This window comes from Pseudoliparis swirei, chromosome 8, assembly GCF_029220125.1.
Source record: "Pseudoliparis swirei isolate HS2019 ecotype Mariana Trench chromosome 8, NWPU_hadal_v1, whole genome shotgun sequence".
Taxonomy (NCBI): Eukaryota; Metazoa; Chordata; class Actinopteri; order Perciformes; family Liparidae; genus Pseudoliparis; species Pseudoliparis swirei.
In genome coordinates this window covers 9,763,788-9,787,767 of record NC_079395.1, presented here as the reverse complement: position 1 = coordinate 9,787,767, position 23,980 = coordinate 9,763,788, and the positions used below count along the sequence as shown (strand labels likewise).

At 41.5% G+C, this 23,980-nt stretch overlaps 1 protein-coding gene across 1 annotated transcript in view; it reads left to right on the top strand.

The window, feature by feature from the left end:
• Positions 1–19,013, top strand: part of LOC130197850 (vertebrate ancient opsin-like) — a 38,523-nt gene extending 19,510 nt beyond the window's left edge. Inside the window, exons 4-5 of the mRNA XM_056420788.1 lie at positions 5,842–6,075; positions 18,729–19,013. Of these exons, the coding sequence (XP_056276763.1) occupies positions 5,842–6,075; positions 18,729–19,013 (519 nt within the window). The remainder of the gene's footprint in view (positions 1–5,841; positions 6,076–18,728) is intronic.
• Positions 19,014–23,980: the final 4,967 nt, after the last annotated feature.

The following is a 23,980-nucleotide window of genomic DNA, read 5'->3' as shown; positions in this document are numbered from 1 at the left end:
TCTGCTAAAAGCTTCAACGTTATCATGTATTTCAAATATTTGTTTGAGAGAAGTGTTAAATCAATGTAATCATTTTGGAGGCTGCAGTCTGTCGCGATGTTGAATTTTATTTAAATATACTGAGAAGTACTTCCAATATTTTGTCCACTTATGAGTAGACTAAATTTGAGAAAGATCTCTTTGTATAATATAATAATGGTTTATAGTCTCCCTCTTGTATTAGAGTGCATCATTTGTAGCAAGCTGTGTCTAATAAACTGGCCCCTAAGTGTACCAGCACTCACACGATAGCTGGCTGAGGCAAGAGACAGCATGGACCTCGGCATGTGCTGCTAACCTGCTCCGCCACATGAGTATCTGAGCCACGCTCCTGTCGACACCGTTTCCAATATTTCACAAAGAGTGACGTCCTCTTGGAAGATGCTTTCATCAAAATAGTTTTTAGAGTCGGGAGGAATACATTACCCACTGGTCACAGTGAAAGGCAAAACACCAGGACAGGCATTGTGAGTCCAGTAGAAAACCAGTTCTCTCTCAGACAACGTGTGACAAAACAATCGGCTGCCGCTGCTCCAAATATGCCACTATGATAGATTATTAAAGAGGGCGGAGCAGAGAGCAAACCACCGCTCCTCGTGATCGGCTGTGGAGCAGCTGAATAAATGATCATCAGCCGTAAAACACCATTAATAGTGTTAAAGGGATGTACAACAGAGCAAAAATCTAATACTGTGCATAAATCAAACTAACGATACATGTTTTTATTAAGTATTTAAAAATTGCTGCCGTGAACATGACTTTAATGATTAATGTATGGTGTATTCCATAGTGACAGATACATGCAGCGCACTATACACAGATGAACTGTAAACAGCAATCTAATGCAAGTATCATAGCTCACTGGAGCAGAGGAGTAACCATGGTGACTGTCACACAACTTCTGCAGGTACCTCACCTGGCTAATCTTCACCACCTGCACATGGATTGTGTAAATGAGCAAAGTCTGGAAATAAAGTGAGTGACAGCTCTCCTACGATCCTCCATATCCTCATTTACAGTCCAAAAATGTCACAAAAGAAAGAGAAAAAAAAAGATATCCAGTGTGGCGGGTAGGCTGCCACCGATTGCCACATTTTGGATGCAATGCTTGACTGCTATGAACATAAATACCACGGTGAGACTTGTGTGTGTAATGTTGCACAATAGATACTCTGGCACTGGGGACTGTGAAGTGTTGGGACTGCGTGAATGAAAGAAATGGGAGTGAACGAGAGTTCTTCCTCTCTGTAGTTGTCGTGATTCACCCTAAAGACCCGCTGATCGGCAGCTCATCTCTCTGCATCGACGTTCATAAAGGGCTTTGTATTGACCGTTGAGGGTGAGACGGGAAGCTGAACCATTTATAAAAGGAAATAGATCACATGTAATGTAATGTATTATTATGGTACTTTTGTAGTTTGACTATGTTGAGGAAATGTTACTTTCTGTATTCTTGTTGTTCTTAGTTTGTACTCTAGGTTGAATGCACTTATTGTAAGTCGCTTTGGATAAAAGCGTCTGCTAAATGACATGTAATGTAATGTAAAGATCACCCACAGGCGTACGCGGGTTATTTTTAATCAAAAAATGTGTTGCAGTATTTCCTTTTTTGCAAGTGAGCAAATATTTAGTGTCGATCTTGCGCAGTGATTTATAAATAATGTATTTCCTGATATTGCAAAGTTAGCATCACTGTCTGTTGAGAATGATTCTGTCAAATTTAAAGCGCCCGTCAAAACAATAAGGCTCAACCTGATAAATAATTGTGGAATACCCTCTTGCAATTCTGCATCAGTAAGCACAATAATTGAATGAATAGTCCATATTCCACAATTCATATTTTTCATATGAGCCTTATTGTTTTGAAAGGTGCTCCGCAGTTGCCTGCAGAAACAAAAAAGGCTGTGCGCTCAAATAAATTAGACGGAATCATTCAGAACAAAAAGTGATGCTAACTTTGCCTTCTCAGGAAATAAATCACCCAGGACCTACAAAGTGATGATCAGGCCCCTCTTTAAAACTTGAAAATCTCTTATCATAATATGTGGGGGTGCAACTTAGTGAAAGTAAAAAATAGTGTAGGAATAGAGTTAACCTTTTTCTTCACATCATCTTCATTTGACGTGAATGCAATAACTTTATCAGCTCAGCTGACACAAAGGACTCATGAGGGTCAACAGAGATGAACAAGACCATATCAGAGGTCAAACCGACTGCTACGCCTTCATCGATGGCTTGTGTCATGTTTGCCATCTTCTGCAGCATTTATCATCTTCTGATGATGTCTAATCTTGGATCCACTCTCGTCGTTATTGTATTTGACATTAGACCAGTCAACATGTTCACTTACGATTGAGAGGGATGTTCAGTGATTGCATCTCTGGAGCCACTTGTACATTTTGTCTTTTATTTACATTTACCAACAATAAATCCATCTCAAATGTTGGTGTTTTCACGAGTCAAACTTATATACACTAATTGTATTACTCTATACATGTTGTATACTTGCACATTTTAAATTTTAAAGGAAGAAAAACACATCTTACACTTATATTATCTGTCAACATTTTATGATAATTTTTTTTTTTAAGACCCACCTTAAAGCTATTAAATCATCAATAAAAAGGTGTTTAGAATATCAGTCAGGACATTTCATGACACGATTGGATATTCTAAAATGATTGCAATACATACTAATTGTATTACAATTTCAGGCATTATTACATTTTCTTGAAGTTACATTGAATTGTACTCCCGGAGAGCTCACTGCAGTGAGGTCATTTTGTCTTCTGTGTGCAAGCTGTTGCCAAACTTCGCTGTATTGTGCATCTTTGGCAATTTGTGTGTGAATACAGATGGAACAAGAAAACCCATTAAATAAGGAGTGGAACTGAAATAAAAGGTTTTCAACAAACCCTGTCACACAAACAAAGTCTGCAAACGCTCAATTTAATTCAGTGAAGTGATATTTTTCCCACAACATTTCCACTTTATATCCAATTTACATCCTGGCGGGACTCTTTTTCTTCAATTGAGAGATTCATCCTGAATATTTAGGAATCAGGATGGGATGAAAGGGCGTGTGAAAGGGCTGCTATGAACTCATCTTTGATAACTTGCTCACAGCCAACGGATATATTGAATTCCGTTCTCTGTATTTGGCGGACTCTATAAGGACTTCTGACGTTAGATAAAAACATTGGTCTAATTTTTTTCCTTGAATCTCGAGTCCCTTTAGAGCTCCAGCAGGAAGAATCATCAGAAGTTACCAAAAGCAATCCAACAGAAAAAAGTACTTTCAGTTGACAGTTCAACACGTCAATAGCACTGCTTACCCGGAGGTTCTCTGGAATGTTATTCCAAATGGAAATGAATGTCCCTGAGCTCCATCTCGCCGCGTGTACACACGCGCACACACACACACCACCAACCACACACACTTACACACACATACAGCAGCCCAACAGAGCCTCACCCTCAATTTGATAACCGATTTCCAGTGGAAGGTGCTGAGCCCATGTCTTTTCCCTTTTGGGCGATGTGTGTTTGTGTGTGTTTACCGTATTTCTATTTGTCTGAGTGCTCAGAGTGACATCCTCTATTTGCGTTGACTACCGTTTGTTTTTACATCCGGGTGTCTCGTTTGAGAATACAACAAGAGGTTCTTGAGACTGCGTTTGGATACATATATACATCCAAGTGTATCTCTGTACAGTGTGTGTGTGTGTGTATCTGTGTGTTTGTGTGCAAGCCCCGGAGCACCGTCAGCAAAAGAATGGAGTTGGGTAGAGCTGAAGAACAATTTCCCCCCGACCCCCCTCTCAACCACCTCATTTCAGAGGAGAGATGCCACTCGTACAACCGCTGACATATTTTTATGTGACTCAGCATTAGTTGAATGTCTTGTCTCAGTGACTGCACTTTGCCCCCGTTCTATCAGAGTGTGTGTGTGTGTGTGTGAGTGTGTGTGTGTGTGTGGGGGGGGGGGGGGGGGGATATTGTGTCGCAGCTTCAGCCGTCACAGCCTCGCCGACAGGAGAAAAGTCACACGGAGGGAACGTCCAGACGAACACCAAGGTTTTGCTTTTTAAACTTGGACATTTTCAGCAAGTACGCCGACTCACTTTTATTACATTTACAGTCCCTATAAATCTTGTAAAGACTTGTCATTCAGTCAGAAGCCTGATGTTCGGGGTGCTTTGATGGCGACACATGAAAGGGTTGTGTTTGATACATGATAAAGAAGTCAGTCAGAAGGAATCCGTTTGTATGAGGGTGAGTTGCAGTCAAAGTGTGGAAGTTACCAACTCATAAAATCAACTTTAAGAGAAAGTTGCCCACAACAAATCATATATTTTTTTCTAATCCAACATCTCATTCAGTCACAAAATGTTTTTTTGGCTTCCAGCTTTTCAAAGTTAGATGCAGATGACTTACGACTTGAAAATTCTAAAAAAGTTTCACTAAAAGATAAAAGGAGATACGGAATCACCGAATTTACAGTCAGTTCACTCAGTTACATCCAATCTTTCTTTCTTTGTTGAGGCAGCGTAGTGTTGCAAAGCTGATCCAGCCCACCTCTCCCGGGGGTTCACGTGTGTTGATGGTGCATTCTCACAAAAAAGATTATCCTGGTGTGATAAATATAGGCCTGTCACAATTACTAATTGTGTTAGATTAAATAATATCACAGAATCTAAAAGCAATATATTGTATTATTGCCATTTAAATACTTTTTTTATGTCGCTGATATAATAATATATTATCATAATAAAAAGAGGAATGAGCTTTTATTAATTCTTAAAGATATTCAGGAATTGGAACGTGATACAACTAAATAGAAAGTTAATGAAATAAAAATGCAAAACCAAATAAATAAATTAAATGAACTCTCTGTCTCTATTAACACAAATGTGAAATATCTGTTCAATGCCTAAGTCTTACAATGGTCAGCAAATCCCTGCTATTTATTTTGGCATCCTTTTGGCTGACCTTATGTAATCTAATACACATGTAAAAATAACAGCCGATAAGTTCATGTTCAAATCTGGGACAATAAGTTGATGATGTGAAACTATTAAGGTCATGTCCAAACACGTTATTGTATTTACAGATTGATAGTAATTATTGTGACGGGCCTAGGTGGCTACAAATACATGTGCCTTCACTGATTTGGTTTGGGTCTCTGTTTTCCAAAGAGCCTCTAAGGGTCGGTGCACTTGAAGAAGACAGTCGGAGAAGGTTATTTGTCTTGGATTGCTGAGCTGAGTGCACTTACAGACCAGAACGCCTTGTATTCTAACGTTGTGCATGTTTGCCGAACTGGCAAGGCACACATATCTGCAGCTGTCACACGTTTCTCTCCAGCCAGCTGAATGCTCGCTTAGCTGAACGCATTACGTTCTGGCTACAACTCGGGGAAAACTACCACAACAAAGAGCCAACATCAGGACAGAAAGACAAAAGCAGGAGAGGGGGAACTTGGGAGTCTCTGCTGGTTGCCATTAACTATTGCACTAACTGGACTCTCAATGCACCGCAATCTCATTTTAAATCTGCCTACATGTAGCTCTTCTCTATAAGCCTTAATTTCTCTCCTTTGGGATTTACACTCACCCACCTCTCCTCTTACATTTTATTTCCTCCTCCTTTTCTAACTTTTATTTGCAATAGTGAACAATTTAACTTCTTGAGGCAGCAATAGTCCAAAATCCACATGTTTGACCACTTTGTCATGCAAAATTTCTCGCTCATTAAAGTAGTATTTCTTATCTCCGCTCTTGTTCCCCTCGCTCTCTCCAGGTGAGCGGGATCAATGCATCTGTGAGCAGGAAACGTGAGCAGCGCGTGTTATTCATGGTGGTGATCATGGTGGTCTGCTACCTCTCGTGCTGGCTGCCATACGGCATCATGGCCTTGATAGCCACCTTCGGGCCTCCGGGACAGGTTACACCCGTGGCGAGCATCATCCCCTCAGTCTTGGCCAAGACGAGCACGGCCATCAACCCAGTCATCTATGTCTTCATGAATAAACAGGTGAGAGTGGGGGGTGCAGGTAGTATTTGTCTGGGGTCAGTGTCTTATCTTTGACTGCAATAGGATGAGGCCAGTTGCCTGAATTGTTTCCACTGTGGTTTGATAGAATATAAATTCGTCATCGTTTTATAATTCACATCAGATATTATTTAAGTGCCTTCTTGACAGTGAATAATCCAAATGATGTATGTTTGAATTATGAATAACAAGACGTTTTTCCACATCTGAATCTAGCTATTTGTTACAGATTTGAAGCACACGTGTATCAAGTAGCATCACAAAGGTCCAATATCCAGTTATCTAGCGACGGAGGATGAATCAAATATATTCTGTTATCACCTAACTCAAACCGTTCATGTGATTCTCACCCATTCTTAGTATTAACCGACTGTTTGTCAAACCAGAAGGGTTATTTGCAAAGTCATGAAGGTATTGCCTGAAGTGTTGGCAATTAGCCTCACAGTACTCAGTTAATCTTGATCCATGCTGAATCAAACAGGGCGGTACCATCTTTAATTCTAAGCTCCCATTTTGAGCTAGTTGTTGTTGTGTGGCCTGGGACTATTATTATAACTGCTCTGCGTTGTTATATTTAATCATAAGTTGCCTGTGTGGAGGTAATAAAGCGGACACAATGAGCACATTTTACATGAGGTTTATCACTATTAATAGCACTATAACTACTCAAGTTGTGCATGTGGTGTGTGTGTGTCTGTGTGAAGGATCCCAGTACTAAGCTGATTTAGAAAATAAATGTTCAGAACTTTGTGTCCAACTTGTAAAAAGAGGAGATAACTCCTCAGTAAAGGCAGACACAGTTGTTAATGATAATAAAAGAACTTAAGCCCTTTAAAATGATTAATAACAAATCAAAAGCAAAAGCAGGTGACTTGTTCTCGGATGACCGATTGGAATATTACTTTCACAGACTAAACACCTTATTGTTTAAGACATTTCAATCAGGAGAGACTTTAGAGTTTAAAAATAGTTTATTACAATTGCATATTGAAATAGTGCAAAGTCTTTAGTGATTGGAATCCATCCTGAATTAGTAGTGATGCTGCTGTCTGCGAAGGCAGAATCCCCCCATGGAGTCCATACACTGGTGGTGGTGGAGAAGAAGAGTTGCTGTAACGCTGATTGGAGGAGCCTGGGGTGGAGGAGGAGCCTTGGGTGGAGGAGGAGCCTGGGGTGGAGGAGGAGCCTTGGGTGGAGGAGGGTCGCATCGGTTTCAGCTGAAACGACTAACAGCAACAGAGAGAACACGTTTAATAGATTGCCAACGACGCTGTGATTGGCTTACAGAACTGCGCAGCATCCGATGAGTTCATTCTTCGTGCCCGCCCCCAATTAGCTGATGGAGTAATCGCTGCAACACTAGGAGACTGCTTATGAATGAACCACAGTGTAAAGAGTGTCTTCCTGACTGGACTTGTGCTTGAGCTACATTTAATGCCTCTTACTTAGATTTAAGACATGTCAAACTTTGTACTTTTTTTTATCAAGTTCCTCTTTTTTGCAAAAGTCTTTCTACAGAACAATAAATTCACGCTTTAGATGTAAGATGTTCTTTTCTGCAACGCCGTTCATCATGGCGAGAAAAAAGAACAGCGGATTGTCTTCCATTCCCACTGCGGCAGACAGATACAACTATCATCCCATTCTGTTCTTTTAAGTGAAGCACAAAATGCTGTGAAAGGTTTTAGAAAACATTTTCTTCAGACTCAGAATGTCATGTACTATAGAGAGAATTACAAACAGTGCTGTATACTGGAGAGAAAATCTCATCACGGCTTCCAAAGCAAATCAAGAGCTATACTTTCAAGTTCAAATGTTCCTCAGAGAGTTCGTATGAAAAGTAATTTTATTGTGGAATTGGAAATCAACAGAACTACACCCTGTTCCAGATGTTGCAATGACAGCTGGAGGTATAAAAGGGCCTGCATTACACTCCCATCTCTTCCATCTCACACTCCCTCCCTCCTCAAGCCCACGCCGCAGCATTCTGACCTTACAGGGACATCGTGACAGCATGAGAGCGGGAAAGTGGGAGAGAGGGACAACGAATGTCCTGTATGTCATTTTCAGTCTTCAATTCCTCCCAGCCCGTTACTATGGAAACTGTGAGTTGAGGCGAGTTGAAGACTAAAAATGCTGTACAGATACAAGTAGCAGCTGGTGTGTGTTTGTCCCATCATCGATGAACCAAGAGGCCCGAGGTGGATGTCAGGGACGTGCAAAGAATGATGGGTAAGTTTACACTGAATCATCTTTTTATTTCATGTGAATAGTTTGTAATGTGTGTTTAGCTGAGTGTAGACGAGCTTTTCTGCCAACACCGATTGCATAAATATATTTACGAGAAATAGTGTATATGGGAGGAACAGGTCAACAGTTTTTGAGATACGCCGATTCACTGTTATTTAAGAGTTCGATGAGACATTGGATGTGCCTCTCACATCTGTCATCTAGATATGATGCTATACCCAGCAGCGAGTTAGCTTAGCTTAGCTTAGAGTTGGCTGAGAAAACGGCTATCTTTGCTCCGTCCAAAGATAACAAACAAATCCACCTGCCAACTCTTCTCATTAATTCACAGCCCTATTATTTAATCAGTTAAAAAAAGTATAAAAAGTAGTTATGTGCCAGCATATTCTTTGGCCAGGCAAGTGACTTACATAAATTATACATTTTCCCAGAATTCTAAGCAGAGTGGTATTTGGAGCTTTGAATTGAAATGCCATCTGCAGCGGTCTCCATACTGTTACTCCTGGGTTCCAGCTGACAATGGCTTGAAAAGAGCTTGACAATGGTGAAGGTCCCGTCATAAGACCCCTAGCTGAACTTTATGGTCGATTACTTCTAAATTAATAAACTGCTGAAGCCAAAACAATCAGTTGATCCAAACAGGCGGATTCAAAGGCCTGGACCCGGGCCAGTCATGTTTAGTTGTTCAACACAGCATGAGCCTAGCTGAGCTCCAAATTAATCTCTTGATGCACCTGCAATTTGTGCAGCATTCATGAATATAAATGACTTATTGTCAAGAGGATCATTCTCAAGAATAACAACACCTCAAAAAACTGACGGGTGGTGTAACATCTACATCCCTTTTTATCGTTGTGAATTGCTTCCTCACAAGTGACAGTGTGAGGCCCTGGGATCTTCTGAGTGATCTACTCCATCACTGCTGAAACATGCATTCATATTCAAACATTAGCCCCACCCATGTAACCTAAAAAACTAACCTCCATATGAAAAAGTTAAATAGTAATGAAAAAGATCAAAAGTAGTAAAAATGTAATGAAAAGTTATAAAAAAGTTACAAATAGTTAAAACGTTATAAAAAAGTTACAACGTTATAAAAAAGTTATAAAGTTATAAAAAATGTTAAAAAGTTAAAAAGTAACGAAAATGTAATAAAGTATTAAAAACCATTTGCACTCACAACTTTGGGATATTTAGAGATCAATTAACCTGAGCATGTCTTTGGACTTTGGGAGCCAACCCAATCGGGAATTTAAACGTTATAAAAAAGTTATAAAGTTATAAAAAAGTTACAAATAGTTAAAACGTTATAAAAAAGTTAAAACGTTATAAAAAAGTTACAAAGAGTTAAAACGTTATAAAAAAGTTATAAAGTTATAAAATATGTAACAAAGTTAAAAAGTAACGAAAATGTAATAAAGTATTAAAAACCATTTGCACTCACATCTATGGGAAATTTAGAGATCAATTAACTTGAGCATGTCTTTGAACTTTGGAGCCAACCCAAACAGGAATTGAACCGGGGGAAGGCCCTGGGGTTCCCTGGGAAGGACTGGAAAACCTGCTGGGGAGATGCCTGACTGGAATACCGTGCTTAGCCTGCTGCTCCGGCGTCCCCGGACAAGTGGATGAAAACGATGGACTGATAATGTTGGGTTTGGCACAAGGTATTTGAGGTCTAAATTCAACAGAATATAATCATCAAAAAGGAGTTGTAATACTTATATTCATTACTGTCATATTCATTGAATGTATTTTAACTCTAAATCTGTCCTTCTGTACACATTACATCTATTGCATCTGTCCATCCTGGAGAGGGATCCTCCTCTGTTGCTCTCCTGCAGGTTTCTTCCCTTTTTTTCCCCCTGAAGGGTTATTTGGGAGTTTTTCCTGGTCCGATGTGAGGTTTTGGGGCAGGGATGTCTATGTGTACAGATTGTAAAGCACTCAGAGACAAATTTGTAATTTGTGAAATTGGGCTATACAAATAAACTGAATTGAATTGAATTGAAAAGAATGTAATGCAGGAATAAAACATAACTGGTCAAGGAAGGACGATCTGTATAATGGCTGAGCGTTGTTGCCTTCCTTATGGGAAAACCACCATGTTTCATTTCATTGTCCTTTTGCTTCAACAGCAATGATGGTTGTATTCAAGCTCATGGCATCACAGAGCACACTTTACAACAACGGGAGGTTTATTGGATCAACTTAAGTCAGGCAATCGTCAAATAAAATTAGTGGGTTACACTGCACTGAAAGGATTTGATAGCAATGTCACAATTGTTTTAAAAAGGAGTAAGAGCTATTCATTTACACAAACACACACACCAAGACACACACACAAACACTTATTTACACAATGATTGAATAGGAAATATTGCCTCTGAGATAAATCTCCAACCCTCTCTCTTATACTTCAGTATCTACAGCTCTTCTCCCCATCATACTTTCTCTATGTATCTGTCATTGCTATGACCTTGACCTTAGCCTTGACGCCCCTGTGTCTTAACCATCATCAACCTTGTCTTCTGTTGTCTCCATCTCCCTGTCTTCCATCCGTCTACTACTTGAATATTCTTTGGACAGCTGAGGGGAGCAGGGAGTAAGCTCCAGTGCCACAGAGAGGTGTGGACCGTCTTGCTTCCTCACATCTCTGCGCTAGACCTCGCCATGACATGACCTATATGTTACAGAAAGACAGACAGCGGGGATGCATGTGTTGCTCATAGATATCGTGAGGAGAATTTTCTGGTGATGTCCTGAGGCATTTTTGTCTTTTCCGCTCTGTACTTCTTCATGGCCATAAAGCATTCGACAGGAATGAAATGCAGGAAAAGCTCATTGTCGAGGCAGTGGACTACAAAGTTGAAAAAACAAGATGAGTTTGTGGTACTGTTAAATTTCCAGTTTGAGGTTTCCAACTGAAAAGTATTTAGTTTGGTCATTTACAGGGAAAATGCATCCCCGTCCAAAGCAGTACATTAATCCACTACATGGCTGTCTGCTTCTGTAGGTACACTGACTGGATGAGTAGCTCATACGCCCCTCTACAAAGACCAGAACTATCCTTTTAAAAGGGTAAGGCTGGAAATATTCTATATTTCTGTAAGTTTACAAATCAAAAGGACAAAACCAAAATCAGCAATCCTTTGTCAATACTTTACTGTCCCCAGCCTCACTACCCCATTATTTATTATTAAAGATGTACATCTTTAAAAAAAATGCTCAAAATGATATACACTTCTATAAAAGAAGATTTTAAAAAAAGGTCAAGAGTCATTTCCCTAAACTGCTGGGCATTGCAGTTTAACTGGAAAAAGGAAAAAGAGTACATGTATTGAAGACTATTCCCAGCTGCGCCAGAAAAAGTATCTTCAGCAGCAGGACAGGGATTGATGGCAGCACTCCTCATCGTAATGATGTAGCATCCCCAAGGGAAGAAGTCATTTTTAAGTCAAATCAGTACAACAATGGAACTCATAATAATCATCATATTTCATTCAAGTGTCTGGATTAATTAATGTATCCATCAACCGACTATCTTGTCTCCCTCTTCATATCTGTAATAACATCATATTGTTCACAGTTTAAATGTTATAATGTGCACATTGTAATGTTGTGTTATCTCCACTTCCACTAGATGCTTTCATCCTATGTTGTGCTCATGAGAAAATGTAGTAGACTATAAGTATACCTGAAGCTGTATGTATACTAAGTATACTACGTTTACTCAAGAGTGGCGTCTTCAGAGTCCCAATCTAACAGGAGCTGAGGAAGAGAGCTTGAAAATGGTCTAAATGGTGGTCCAGTGACTGCCTGTGTTGTGAATATGGACTGGATTTGGTTGGAAATGCCTGGAATGTTAAGTACAGCCGAATACCATGAATGCGTCGAGTATGTGTTCAACCTGCTGCTGGGATCCTCAATTATTCAGAATCTAGCGACCTGTCAATGAGCAGAAACCTAGACGTTATAAGAAGATGGCGCGGCTGTGTCCAGACGCCGTCGTGGTAGCTCCGCGGAGATTGTGCGCTCTTTTAGTTTTTGTGTTTATTTTTAATATTTTCTTTGCCACAAACACATCGGCAATAACAGCATACGAACGCAGCACACTTTTGGACATAAACTTTTGCGCAAAACAAGGGTTTTTGTCCACTTTTTCCATCGATCCAGCGTGGCCGGCAGAGATCGTACGAGCGAACCACAACAACAACAGTGGAGCCGCTACTACGGGGAGACGACGAAAACATCGAGGGAAACGGAGCGGAATTCGGAACAGACTGAGAGTTCAAGCCCACCGTCCACCTCTGCCCAGCATCCTTCTTGCTAACGTCCAGTCTCTGGAAAATAAGATGGATGATGTTAGGGCAAGGATCAGATTCCAACGGGACATGAGGGCTGTAACATCTTTTGTCTGACGGAAACATGGCTGACCCCGCTGGTGCCGGATCGAGTCATATGCCCAACCGAGTCCTTCTCTGTTTTCCGTGCAGACAGAACGGAAGAGTCTGGTAAATCTAAGGGTGGAGGGGTTTGCTTCATGACTAACAACAAGTGGTGCAACCCCAAGGACATTAAGACTCTTTCTCGTTCCTGCTCGCCGAACCTGGAACATCTGACGATCTCATGCCGTCCATTCTACCTTCCCGGGAGTTCAGCTCGGTCATCACCACAGCCGTCTACATACCACCACAAGCGGACACCGACGTAGCACTATCGGACCTACATGATGTGTTATGTCGGCATCAGAACAAGTATCCCGACGCGGCTGTGGTGGTGGCTGGGGACTTTAATAGGGCAAACCTAAAAAAAGTCATGCCGAACTTTCACCAGCACATTACGTGTGCTACCAGAGGGGAAAGAACGTTGGACCACTGCTATACGCCATTCAAGAGAGGCTACAAGGCTGTCTCTCCCTCCGTTCGGCAAATCGGACCATGCCGCCATTTTCCTGCTACCGGAGTACCAACAAAAGATAGCACGGGAAGCGGTAGTGACGAGGGACGTAAAGCGGTGGTCTGACCAATCAGAGGCTGAGCTACAGGACGCTCTGCGTGTCGTCGACTGGGACATGATCCAATCCAGTTCCAGTGACGTCAGCGAGTTTGCGGACGTAGCAATGAGCCTCATAGCAACGCTAGCGGACACCATCGTCCCCACGGTAAAAGTTAGGGTCTTTCCTAACCAAAAGCCGTGGGTTGATAGATCCATCCGTGAAGCTGTGAACGCCCGTACTGCTGCCTATAACTCCGGTCTTGTATCCGGCAACATGGACGAGTACAAGGCAGCGGTCTATGGACTGAGGAGGGCGGTGAAGGAGGCCAAGAGGAGGTACCGAGACAGAGTGGAATCACAGATGGAGCAGCGCGACACCAGGCGCCTATGGCAGGGGCTACGGACTATCACAGACTACCAGAGCAGACCCCGCGCAATGGTGAGTGCCGACGCATCCCTAGCGGACGACCTGAACTCATTTTATGCACGGTTTGAGGCTAGCAACAACAGCGCTAGCTCGCCAGCTAACAACAACACCGTTAGCGTAGCCGAGGTGAGTTCTACCGCTGGGGATGAACACACACTCTCTGTGACCGAGCACAGTGTGAGGAGGGCTCTGTTGAGGGTGAACACCAGGAAAGCTGCAGGTCCAGATGGCATATCTGGGCGAGTACTGAAGACCTGTGCTAACCAGCTAGCTCCAGTGTTCACCACAATATTCAACCTCTGCCTGGCTGAGTCCGTGGTCCCCGCCTGCTTCAAGAGATCCACTATTGTCCCTGTGCCCAAGAATGCTTCTCCAGCATGTATGAATGACTACCGACCGGTGGCCTCACCTCGGTGGTCATGAAATGCTTTGAGAGGCTGATAAAGGACTACATCTGCGCCTTCCTCCCTTCCTCCATGGACCCGCTGCAGTTTGCTTATCGCCCAAACAGATCCACGGATGATGCTGTCTCCCAGGTACTGCACACCACACTCTCTCATCTGGACAGCCAGAGGGGGCTATGTGAGACTGCTGTTCATTGATTATAGTTCAGCTTTCAACACCATAGTCCCTCCAGACTGGCCGCCAAGCTGATTGAGCTGGGACTGAACACCCCAGTGTGTGCTTGGATCCTGGACATCCTGACCGCCAGGCCACAGGTGGTCAGGGTGGGCAGACACACTCCAAATCCCTCACCCTGAACACAGGATCCCCAGGGTTGCGTCCTCAGCCCCTACTGTACTCCCTGTACACACATGACTGTGTGGCCAGGTTCAGCTCCAACACCATCATCAAGTTTGCGGATGACACAGTGGTGGTGGGCCTGATCTCCGACAACGACGAGAAGGCCTACCTGGAGGAAGTTGCTGATCTGTCACTCTGGTGCCAGGACAACAGCCTCCTCATGAATGTCACCAAAACTAAGGAGCTGATTGTGGACTTTAGGAGGGTACAACAACAGAGGACGTACTCACCACTGGGGATTAACGGGACTACTGTGGAGAGGGTGAGCGGGTATAAATACCTGGGAGTCCACATCACCGAGGATCTGACATGGTCAACGAACACAGACACTCTGGTGAGAAAGGCAAGGCAGCGCCTCTACCACCTCAGGCAGCTGAGGAAATTTAAAGTTTCCCAGAGGATCCTTCAGTCCTTCTACTCTGGAGCTGTAGAGAGCGTCCTGACAGGAAGCATCACAGCCTGGTTTGGCAACTGCTCCGCTCAGGACAGGAAGGCTCTGCAGAGAGTAGTGCGTTCGGCTGAACGCACTATTGGAACTACACTCCCCACCCTGCAGGACTTGTACACCAGGAGGTGCAGAACCAGAGCCGGCAGGATCATGAAGGATCCTCACCACCCCAACAACAGACTGTTTCAGCTGCTGCGGTCAGGCAGGCGCCTCCGTAGTCACGCTGCAAGAACAGAGAGACTGAGACAGAGTTTCTTTCCTCAGGCCATCAGGATTGTGAACTCCGACCTCACCAGGACCCCCACATAGACCCACACAACTGCCCCTCTTAGGCACACACACACACACACACACACACTTACTGTAAATATTGTGTTGTTTTTTATTGTAAATAGTGTGTACTTGTTGCCCTTGCACATTCCTGCTGAGCATTGCCACTTTCATTTCACTGCACACCCTGTGTGTGTATGTGACAAATAAAACATCTTGAATCTTGAATCTTGAGCTGTCTAACGCACAGGCTCTGTGATGTGCAGAAGTTGGTGCTGAACAGGAAGAGCTGCATTAAATCATAATCCTGAGACTTCTAGATCTGTAACTTAGATTGAAAACCCTGACAGATGGTGTGTATACAACTCAAAGCCGTTCAATGTGTTTGCTTGGCACTGGTTAGAAAACGGCATTTTATGTGAAATCATTAAAAAAAAATCAACATTTTGAAGTAATATGTTATAGTAGTATATCTTTTCAGGCTGAAAATCACTTGCAACTTAAATATTACACAGTAGAATTTAAAACCACTTGACTTTCAGTGGTCAACTCGCAGCGGGAAGCGTATTAAGCGGCAAGTGGAAAAGGTAAAATCATTCGTTTATATTTTTACAAAAGAGATTAAAGGGTAAGGCCCCGATCACCCCGATACACTTCAATGTGAACCCGTTGGCTGCAAAACATGTTTCTTTTTCTCGTGGCCCTCGGCGTGCGCTTCTCAGCTGTAGCCTATGCTCCTCATGTATTTTTTTGCAGTTTTTAGACGTGCATTAAAGTTTAGATAACTTTTCAGCCCCAGGAGCAAAGTAGCACGACTCGTCAATGTTATAGTTGCCCCAGGCATCAAATTACATCAAGCAAGAGGTGGGCTTCACGACTTCACCACCGCCTACCTGTTTCCTCACCGTTCACAGCTGGTTAGCTGTTGGGCTGTGCGAGAGCGAGGGAGCCTACTGTGAAATTTAATGGGGAATTCATAAATCATTGTAATAGTTTTATGTGTGGGTTACATTGAGCAGGCCAGTGAGCGCATTACATATTTTCCATTCTTCACATATGATGGGTTGCCCACGTGCAAAATGCCAATTTGCCTGACCTGCTTTGCCGAAGCATTTTTGAAGCAGCCGCGCCTGTGTGATAAGCCACGAAGAATTAAACCTGCAGTAGACTATTGTTTATTATATGAAATGCATTTCTCTTCATAATAATTGAAGATGTAATTTTCACTCACTCACTAACATTAATCTGATTTTGCTGTGGCTCCAAAACAAACTAGAACGGTAAACAACTCATTTCAGTATTGGTGAAAAGTGCAGTGGAAAGAGAGAGGGAGAGAGAGAGACAGACAGACAGACAGCAGATAATGGAGGAGGAGAGAAGAGTGTGAGACAGCAGCAGATGAGTGAGAGACTAACGCGGCATGAACTGCATCTGAAAATTGTGTGTGAGTGAAAGAAAACCCTTTAAATGAAAACTAATGTTACCAGACAGTGGTGGAAGAAGTATTCAGATATTTACGTCGGTAAAAGTAGTACTACTACAGTAAATACAATACTCTGTCACAACCTAGTAAAAGTCATGCATACATGAGGAAATGCAGAAGGACCTATCTTTGTGTCCTTTTTCATCATGTTCATACAATGCAAATCCAGAGTGGCTGACTGAGCCGGTTGCCCCAGCCTCTGTAAATAGGGAAGGGCCTCTTAGCTTCTTACGTGCTGTGCAGAGCCTTCGAAGTAATAAGAAATAATCAAACAATTTGTTTGTAAAGTGTGTTTCTAGGTTTGTATTGTTTTCGGTCAATGAGGGCGACCACGGCTCCGCTGACCCATGTTGATGTGTCCTTGGGAAAGACACGTAACCCCAAATGACTCCCGTAGCTCTACCTCCGGCGTACGAACGTGTGTGTGAATGTTAGTGAGTCCTGATGGGCAGATGGCTGAGCCACTTTAGCCGCTGCCATGAGTGTATGAACGGGTGACTGATGACTAGTGTTCAAGCGCTTTGAGCTTTCCAAGTATCCATTTACGTCTTTGATTACTCCCAAAGAAAAGATTATTGTTGCTGGACAAAAAAATGTGTAACGTTTTTTTCTTGAAACACAAGCACATTCACTGCCCAGTTAAACCAATTGCTCTTTAATTGTATTACAATAATATTGCCCCTCCTTCCATTATTATATTATGATACAATTATTGACCAAAGGATTGATTCCCAAACTTTGTTTTGCAAATCTCAAAAGGCAGTTATACTACTGGCACATAATACAGTAGCCTTGATCACAAATGGTTGAAATCATCTTTAATAGAACAGCCTGCTTTACATTTTTTGGAAGGTGTTTTTGGATGTGAATGAGTATTTAACCCTTTTGCTCACCAATTTGCTGGAAAGCTTCATTACTTTACGAAGCTTTGGCCCACCATCACTACTTAGTTGCTGTGAAGCCAAAGGTGTATTATGTGTATCAGCATCGACTTGTAGCAGTGTGAATAATCATGGAGGCACCGAAAGCTGCTGCCTGAGTAACCTCTGGGAAGTCGTTATGAAGAGAGAGAGTAAGAAAGCTCACATACCACAGCTCCGGAGCGCCTCACTTTCATCATCAGCGTTTCCCACACAGAATTTATGACTATATTTTCACATGGTCGTATTTATTCGAGTGCATGACGATCAATATGGATCAGAGACATCAGTCTATTCCATCCCTGCCTCCAAAGTCTCAAAAGTCACCTTGAAGAGCGAGCGTTGAGCAGCTGCCAGCTCGTCGGGAGGGTTGAGCTCCCGCTGGTTGCAGACAGAGGCTTCAGGGACAGTATTTGTGGATTCTGAGGCTTTTCCTCGCGCTGTGCGCTGGTTACTTGATTTTAAGTGGGCAGGTTGACACTAAAAGGTAATAGGATGAAAGATCAACTGTGTGACATGCATTCAACATTTTTCTCAAAGAAAGTATGCAAGTATAATCAGGAAAATGTACATGAAGATTGAAAGTAAAAGTACTTACTATGCAGCCAAATGGGCTCTTAAGTTGCAACATGAGGCTATATATATTATAGAATTAGAGGATTATTGATGCAGTAAAATTAATTTCATGTTGTAGCTTTGCTTCAATTTAGCTTTTTTTCTTCATTTCTATTCTGACATATTTTGTTTGATGATGTATTGTTTTTAATACATAATGTGACATTGTGCTACATGAGAGAGAGGAAAAAATATATGAGTCAAATTGCCATTTCCATTGGTGCAAAAGGCATCTGAAATCAGAGTCATGTTTGGGAATATGTTATGGACGTTAAATGTACATGCATTGCGATAACATGTCCAACATCCTACTACAAAAAAAATAATTATTGGCTCGGCTAACATCCTGGGTGGTTTCTTGACTTATTTTGCCTTACAGTACATTTCTGATCACATGTTTGTATTGAATGCTTGCCCCAGTTTTACAGATGTTTCAAAGCCTTACTGCATTGCGAGGCTCCCGGTCGAGGCTCCAGCATAAAGAGCACCTCCAAGATCCCCACCAAGGCCCTGAAGGGTGCAGCAGTTACTGGTCCCCGCCGCACCAACAACCTCCTATTTATGGTAGCCTCCCTCGGGGAACCGGTCGCCACCATTCCCCAACTCGACCCCTCAGTGGAACCAACCGTTGATGTCACCAAAGGCCCTTCTTCAGAGATCAACAAACCTGTCGTAGTTTCACTCGTGGCCCACATTGATGGCTGACGATTGGCTATAAAATCCCAAAGTCCCCAGGAAGGAAGTCATTAATTATAAGAGGGGTGGTGTTGCTGAGGCTCGGAGAGCAGTAGACTGCAAGTCCAGATGGATTTAAGACATCAGCTTTACCCTGGTTAGGAGACATGATGGACCGGTAAATGGAAATATTGGAATGCCTCTGGATAATATAAAACAGCAGAAACTGGAAGTCTGCGTTTCTCTGCAGATAAAAAGCATACATCTCTCCTGCTAGAAATGGGCATTGAAATAATGTTGTTATCATGATTTGTTTTTGGAGAAAGCCCCGTCAGGCTCATTTATGATGTGCAATAACTAATGTTTGGTAAAGTATTCACTTCAGCATAAAAATTGTGTCTGAAGTGCAGGAAGAGGGATACGATGTATTTTTGTACTGGCTGTGGTGACAAAGTGAGGTTGAAGAACACAAGCTGTTTTTTACCGTCAGCATTTTAAAGTATTTTGTAGAGTGGACAAGCTTAAAAATCCCTGACATTTTCGCTTTAAATCCTCGCCAGTAATGTAATGAATTACACGTCACTTTAGAAGTAGTGTTCAATTAAGTTGTTTTTAACATTGCTAGCATGCTAGCTTCATTCAAATGTGGTCAGGTATGGTGAAATCGGTAAATGTTGGAGTTACTGTTCAGTTTCTTCAGTAACGTTGTGCATGTGAACTATCGCAGGACCATATGCAAATGAGTTTGGAGAAAATACACTATCTGGTCATTTTCAGTCCATATTAATGATAGATACAGACATTTTCACATGTGCTGAAAGCTGTATAATATTTTTGTCCTAAACCCAAAGTGCATGTGTACCATGTGTTAAAAAACACATCAGGCCCTTTAATGTGCGAGTGATCTTCAAACACCCTTAACAATGATTAGCAGTTCAATGCCTTGCTCGTAGGCACATAGAAGTCAGCAGTGCATGTGTACAGGCATCATCTACTTTACTCAAACTATTTGCTTCCACAAAACTCATCCTACTGTGTTAAACAACTATTATCAACAAAAGAAAACGAAAAATCATTTTCAGCGTCTCACAGAACATAACGAAAATACTTTTTTCAAGAAATAATTATTGATGGAATAAGTTTGTTCTGTTTATTGTCATGCATTTGTCTGCATTTTGTTTTTTATTTTTAATGACTGATTTGACACTGTTCTTCTACAAAGATAACTGGAGTTTCTAAAAGCAGTGCATCAATGCGATGTGAATGTCTCAGCTATAAGTGGTGTGCTACTACTGCTTCAATGCGTTTCATCATTTTGTAATTCACTGTTAGCCACGGTTTTCCATGTGCTGTCAAGAACTTGTATACATTGATACCAAAGCTAAATACATTTAAATATTTCTAGAGAAGTTGAATAAAATGTTGTTTAAAAAAAATCATTGTGCAGTGCTTTCTTTTGATGAAGGCTTGTTTAAAAACTGGAGTGGTTTATATTAAGGTGGATAAAGTGTGATATGCTGTATACAGAAGATGAATGGTGGAGATATGTATATATGTATGTAACAGCAGTCATAATTGATCAATATGTTCCTTCTTCACTGCTGGCTGCAACTAAATCCTACAACTGGTCCTTTGATTGTAAGAGTAAGCTTTAATTTACACATTAGCATTTCTGGCTCACTATGTTAGAATAAAACACAAGTCTGATCTTAGATTGTTCTTATTCATATTTATAATAATAGGACTACACTGCACAGCAAGAACAATACTGTTTCTTTATTATTTTGTCTTCTACATGGATGACGTTGCCATCGTATTGTCCGGACCTTTAGTATGATATTATGTAAGGAGCCATTAAGTGCATATTTATGGACCTTTTGCAGGGCTCTTGTTTCAGAGCTAAAGTTAGTGTAATTGGCCAGCTGGCTGCAGCTGATGTCTCTGACAGATGTTGACAGTTTTGTTAAAAAAATGATTTATAAAACAGGCTTTAAATAAAGGTTACCTGGAGTGAACCTATAAGTGGCAAATTAAGTTACTGTTTAATGTAATACATTGATTTTCTCAGGGGGAATATTAAATGTCAAGGTACTTACAACCTGGTCACAAGATTTGTGAATATAAGAAGGAGTCCTATGACTTTGCCCTAACAGTCCAATATAACGATGCCAACTTTCCAAAGTCAAGAAGATTTGTTTTCATCGTCTAATGTCATAAATCTTTTTAACCTGGTCAAAAAAACCATTGTTCATCTGGCGCCAGCAGGGGTGAAAGCAGGTCACACATCCACAGAGGAGAGCAGCCAAGTGTTGACCGCTGAGTGATTCCTCTGGCACAGCTGGAGACTGAGCGCACAAATAAGGACTTTTTGATTCATGTGTGATGAACAATTTGATGTGAATCCATGTGCACTACAATCACTGGAAATAGTTAATTGATTGAATATATAATTAGATAATTGTCATCACAGTGGGATAATTAAGTATTAATAAAACTGTTGACATTAAAGTAAAAAATTCACAACACTGGATGGGAGTTTTGCAGCCAGTTGTGTACATTGCAAATCAATAAGATTGACCCATTTATATGAGGTGTTAATGGATTCCCAAATTATACCCACAACATAATGATTATATTATATTATGAGCAGTAGATGTTACATTGTGGACTATGAGAGAGGTCGGCCCTTACAAGAACAGCACAATCTAACCCAAAATCCTATCCAATGGAGATCTATTTAAATTGGAAGAGGGACTCAAGGTTCAACAAATCTGTTCCCAGCACTAATTTAAATCTCTTTCAGGCTTCAATGCACCTTTAGCAATGTTTTGTTAATTGTTTTTGTGAAATGCTTGGTACTCGGGCTCTACTGTGAGCGAGTCAAGAGACTCTCCAATAATGGCTGTTGAGATGGCGTTGTGATGGACACTCAATGTCTGATTAATCAGTTGAATAGCTGCATTACTGGAGTGAAGCTGGGATGAGTAGAATCCAAATGACCTTAACAGCATCTCATATTTCCTCAGCAAGGGGAAGTCCACCGCTGAGGAAGTCAGAGATAGGCAGGGAACAGTTTCTTTATACTGCGAATGCACATTTTTTAGTTCAAGAGGAGACATAATGTGAATAGACAACGTTACACACTCAATGATCGACAGTGAAATTATATTATTAGAAAAGCACATAATATTGATCAGTATACACAACACGCAATCACATGTTTGGTGACATCCCCATCACATTACAATTGTATAATATGTTTGTCAAATAATCACTTCGTCAAAAAGGTACGACAGCCTTCACACACTACAAGATGTCTCCATTGTTTAATTAAACCAATGCATAGTCCTCGACATAAACGGCCATCATACTGAAGGTAGACCAGAAATGTTGCCGTGTGTTCACACAAGAGGAGCTACAGGACTTCCCACCTGGCCAGATGACAGAAAGCTACATGACATCTTGGCAACACGCCACTGGTAACATGCATCTGGCCGTCATAAACAACACTGTTGTTTATCTGTATGTCTATATCGTCATCAAACAAGTTAACAACAGAAACGTGCTCAGTGATCTATGAGCAGCGAAGCACAATGAATACAAAAGCAGTTTCTCCGTACTGATCGTGATGATTCCTGCACTCTCTTGCCAAACAAGCCAGACTAAAGAGCTTGTAATATCTGGCAAGCTGCCCTGAGACCAGTGAGTCCGGCCAGCTTTCTGATGTAAATTAGTAGAGACAGCACGTGGGATTCCACGGTCAATTCATTAATAATGAGAACATTAAAGTGTTTTGCAGCGTCTCTGTTGTTTTTAAGGTGTCTTGAGGCAAAGGGAAATCATCTCTTTGCATTTGCTGAAATCTGCTCGTCAGTGCAATGCCAGGTATGTTTACGGCAATTCTATCAGACGAATGAATACAACATGACGTGCCTTAAATGAACTAGATGCCCAAATGAGAATCAGGTTTTGGTCAACTGAAAGGTGAAATACAAACTGTGTGCTGGAAGCAAAAGGGCAAATCAAACTCTTCTCCGTAGTAGAAGAACCAGAGAGAAAGGTTTGTAGATGTGTGTTCATGCTTTTTACTGTAACATCAGACGGCTTTCCTTTCCTTGTGCAAAATGACAATTAAATGGTTATTCTTGCTTAATGTTATAATGCTCAGGATTCGTATTAAAATTAAACCCCTCGGAATCTGCTGTTGAATCACATTAAAAGCTTTCAACTGGCAAAATGAACGGTGACATTTATCAGGAAGAAGTCACAAAAAAGACCCTAAAGTTGTCACAAGGTATAGCATCAGCTGTTTAAAATGTGGCAACAAGAAAAGACATTATCATTTTTCAACTTTTGGAGGTGGATCAGTTTACAATATTGCAAAGTAATAAAACACATAATGGATGCTACAAAGACTCATACAATAAAGTTAACACATGTGTAACTGAGATACAAATGGCCTATTTGGGGAGTGACGTGTTCCTTTGAGTAAAGTAGCTGCTAAAGAAGTGTTTGCTGCCTCCAGATGTGGTCCTGTGGTGGAGGAGTGTCAACACAACCAGGACTTGAACCAACTGCTACCGCCGGGAGCACATTTTCAGTACAAGACAAAAGTAATTAAAATGTGTCCATTCAGCAGTTGAGAGACTTCCTGTACATTCAATGAGGTTAAGATACATCTATTGTAAAAGAACGGGGGAAATTATTTTTGGATTCGAAGCTTTATTATTCATTGCAATTATTGGTGTACACAAAATGTACTGTATAGGCAAGTTGCTGAAGAGACTTTTTTAGTCCACACCTGACTTTTGACATATCACCCGTCATAGGAGAGACACTGTGTGCTGTAGTCAGATAAGCTTGCAGCACTCTTAAGCCCAATCATGAGGCTTTAATTGGAGCTGTGGGATTCTGGAAGGAGGCCAAGAGGTCAGTATCAGGACATCTTTCCGGTGAAGTCAAGGAGGGCTCTCTGCAAATAATTACCACACTGAGGT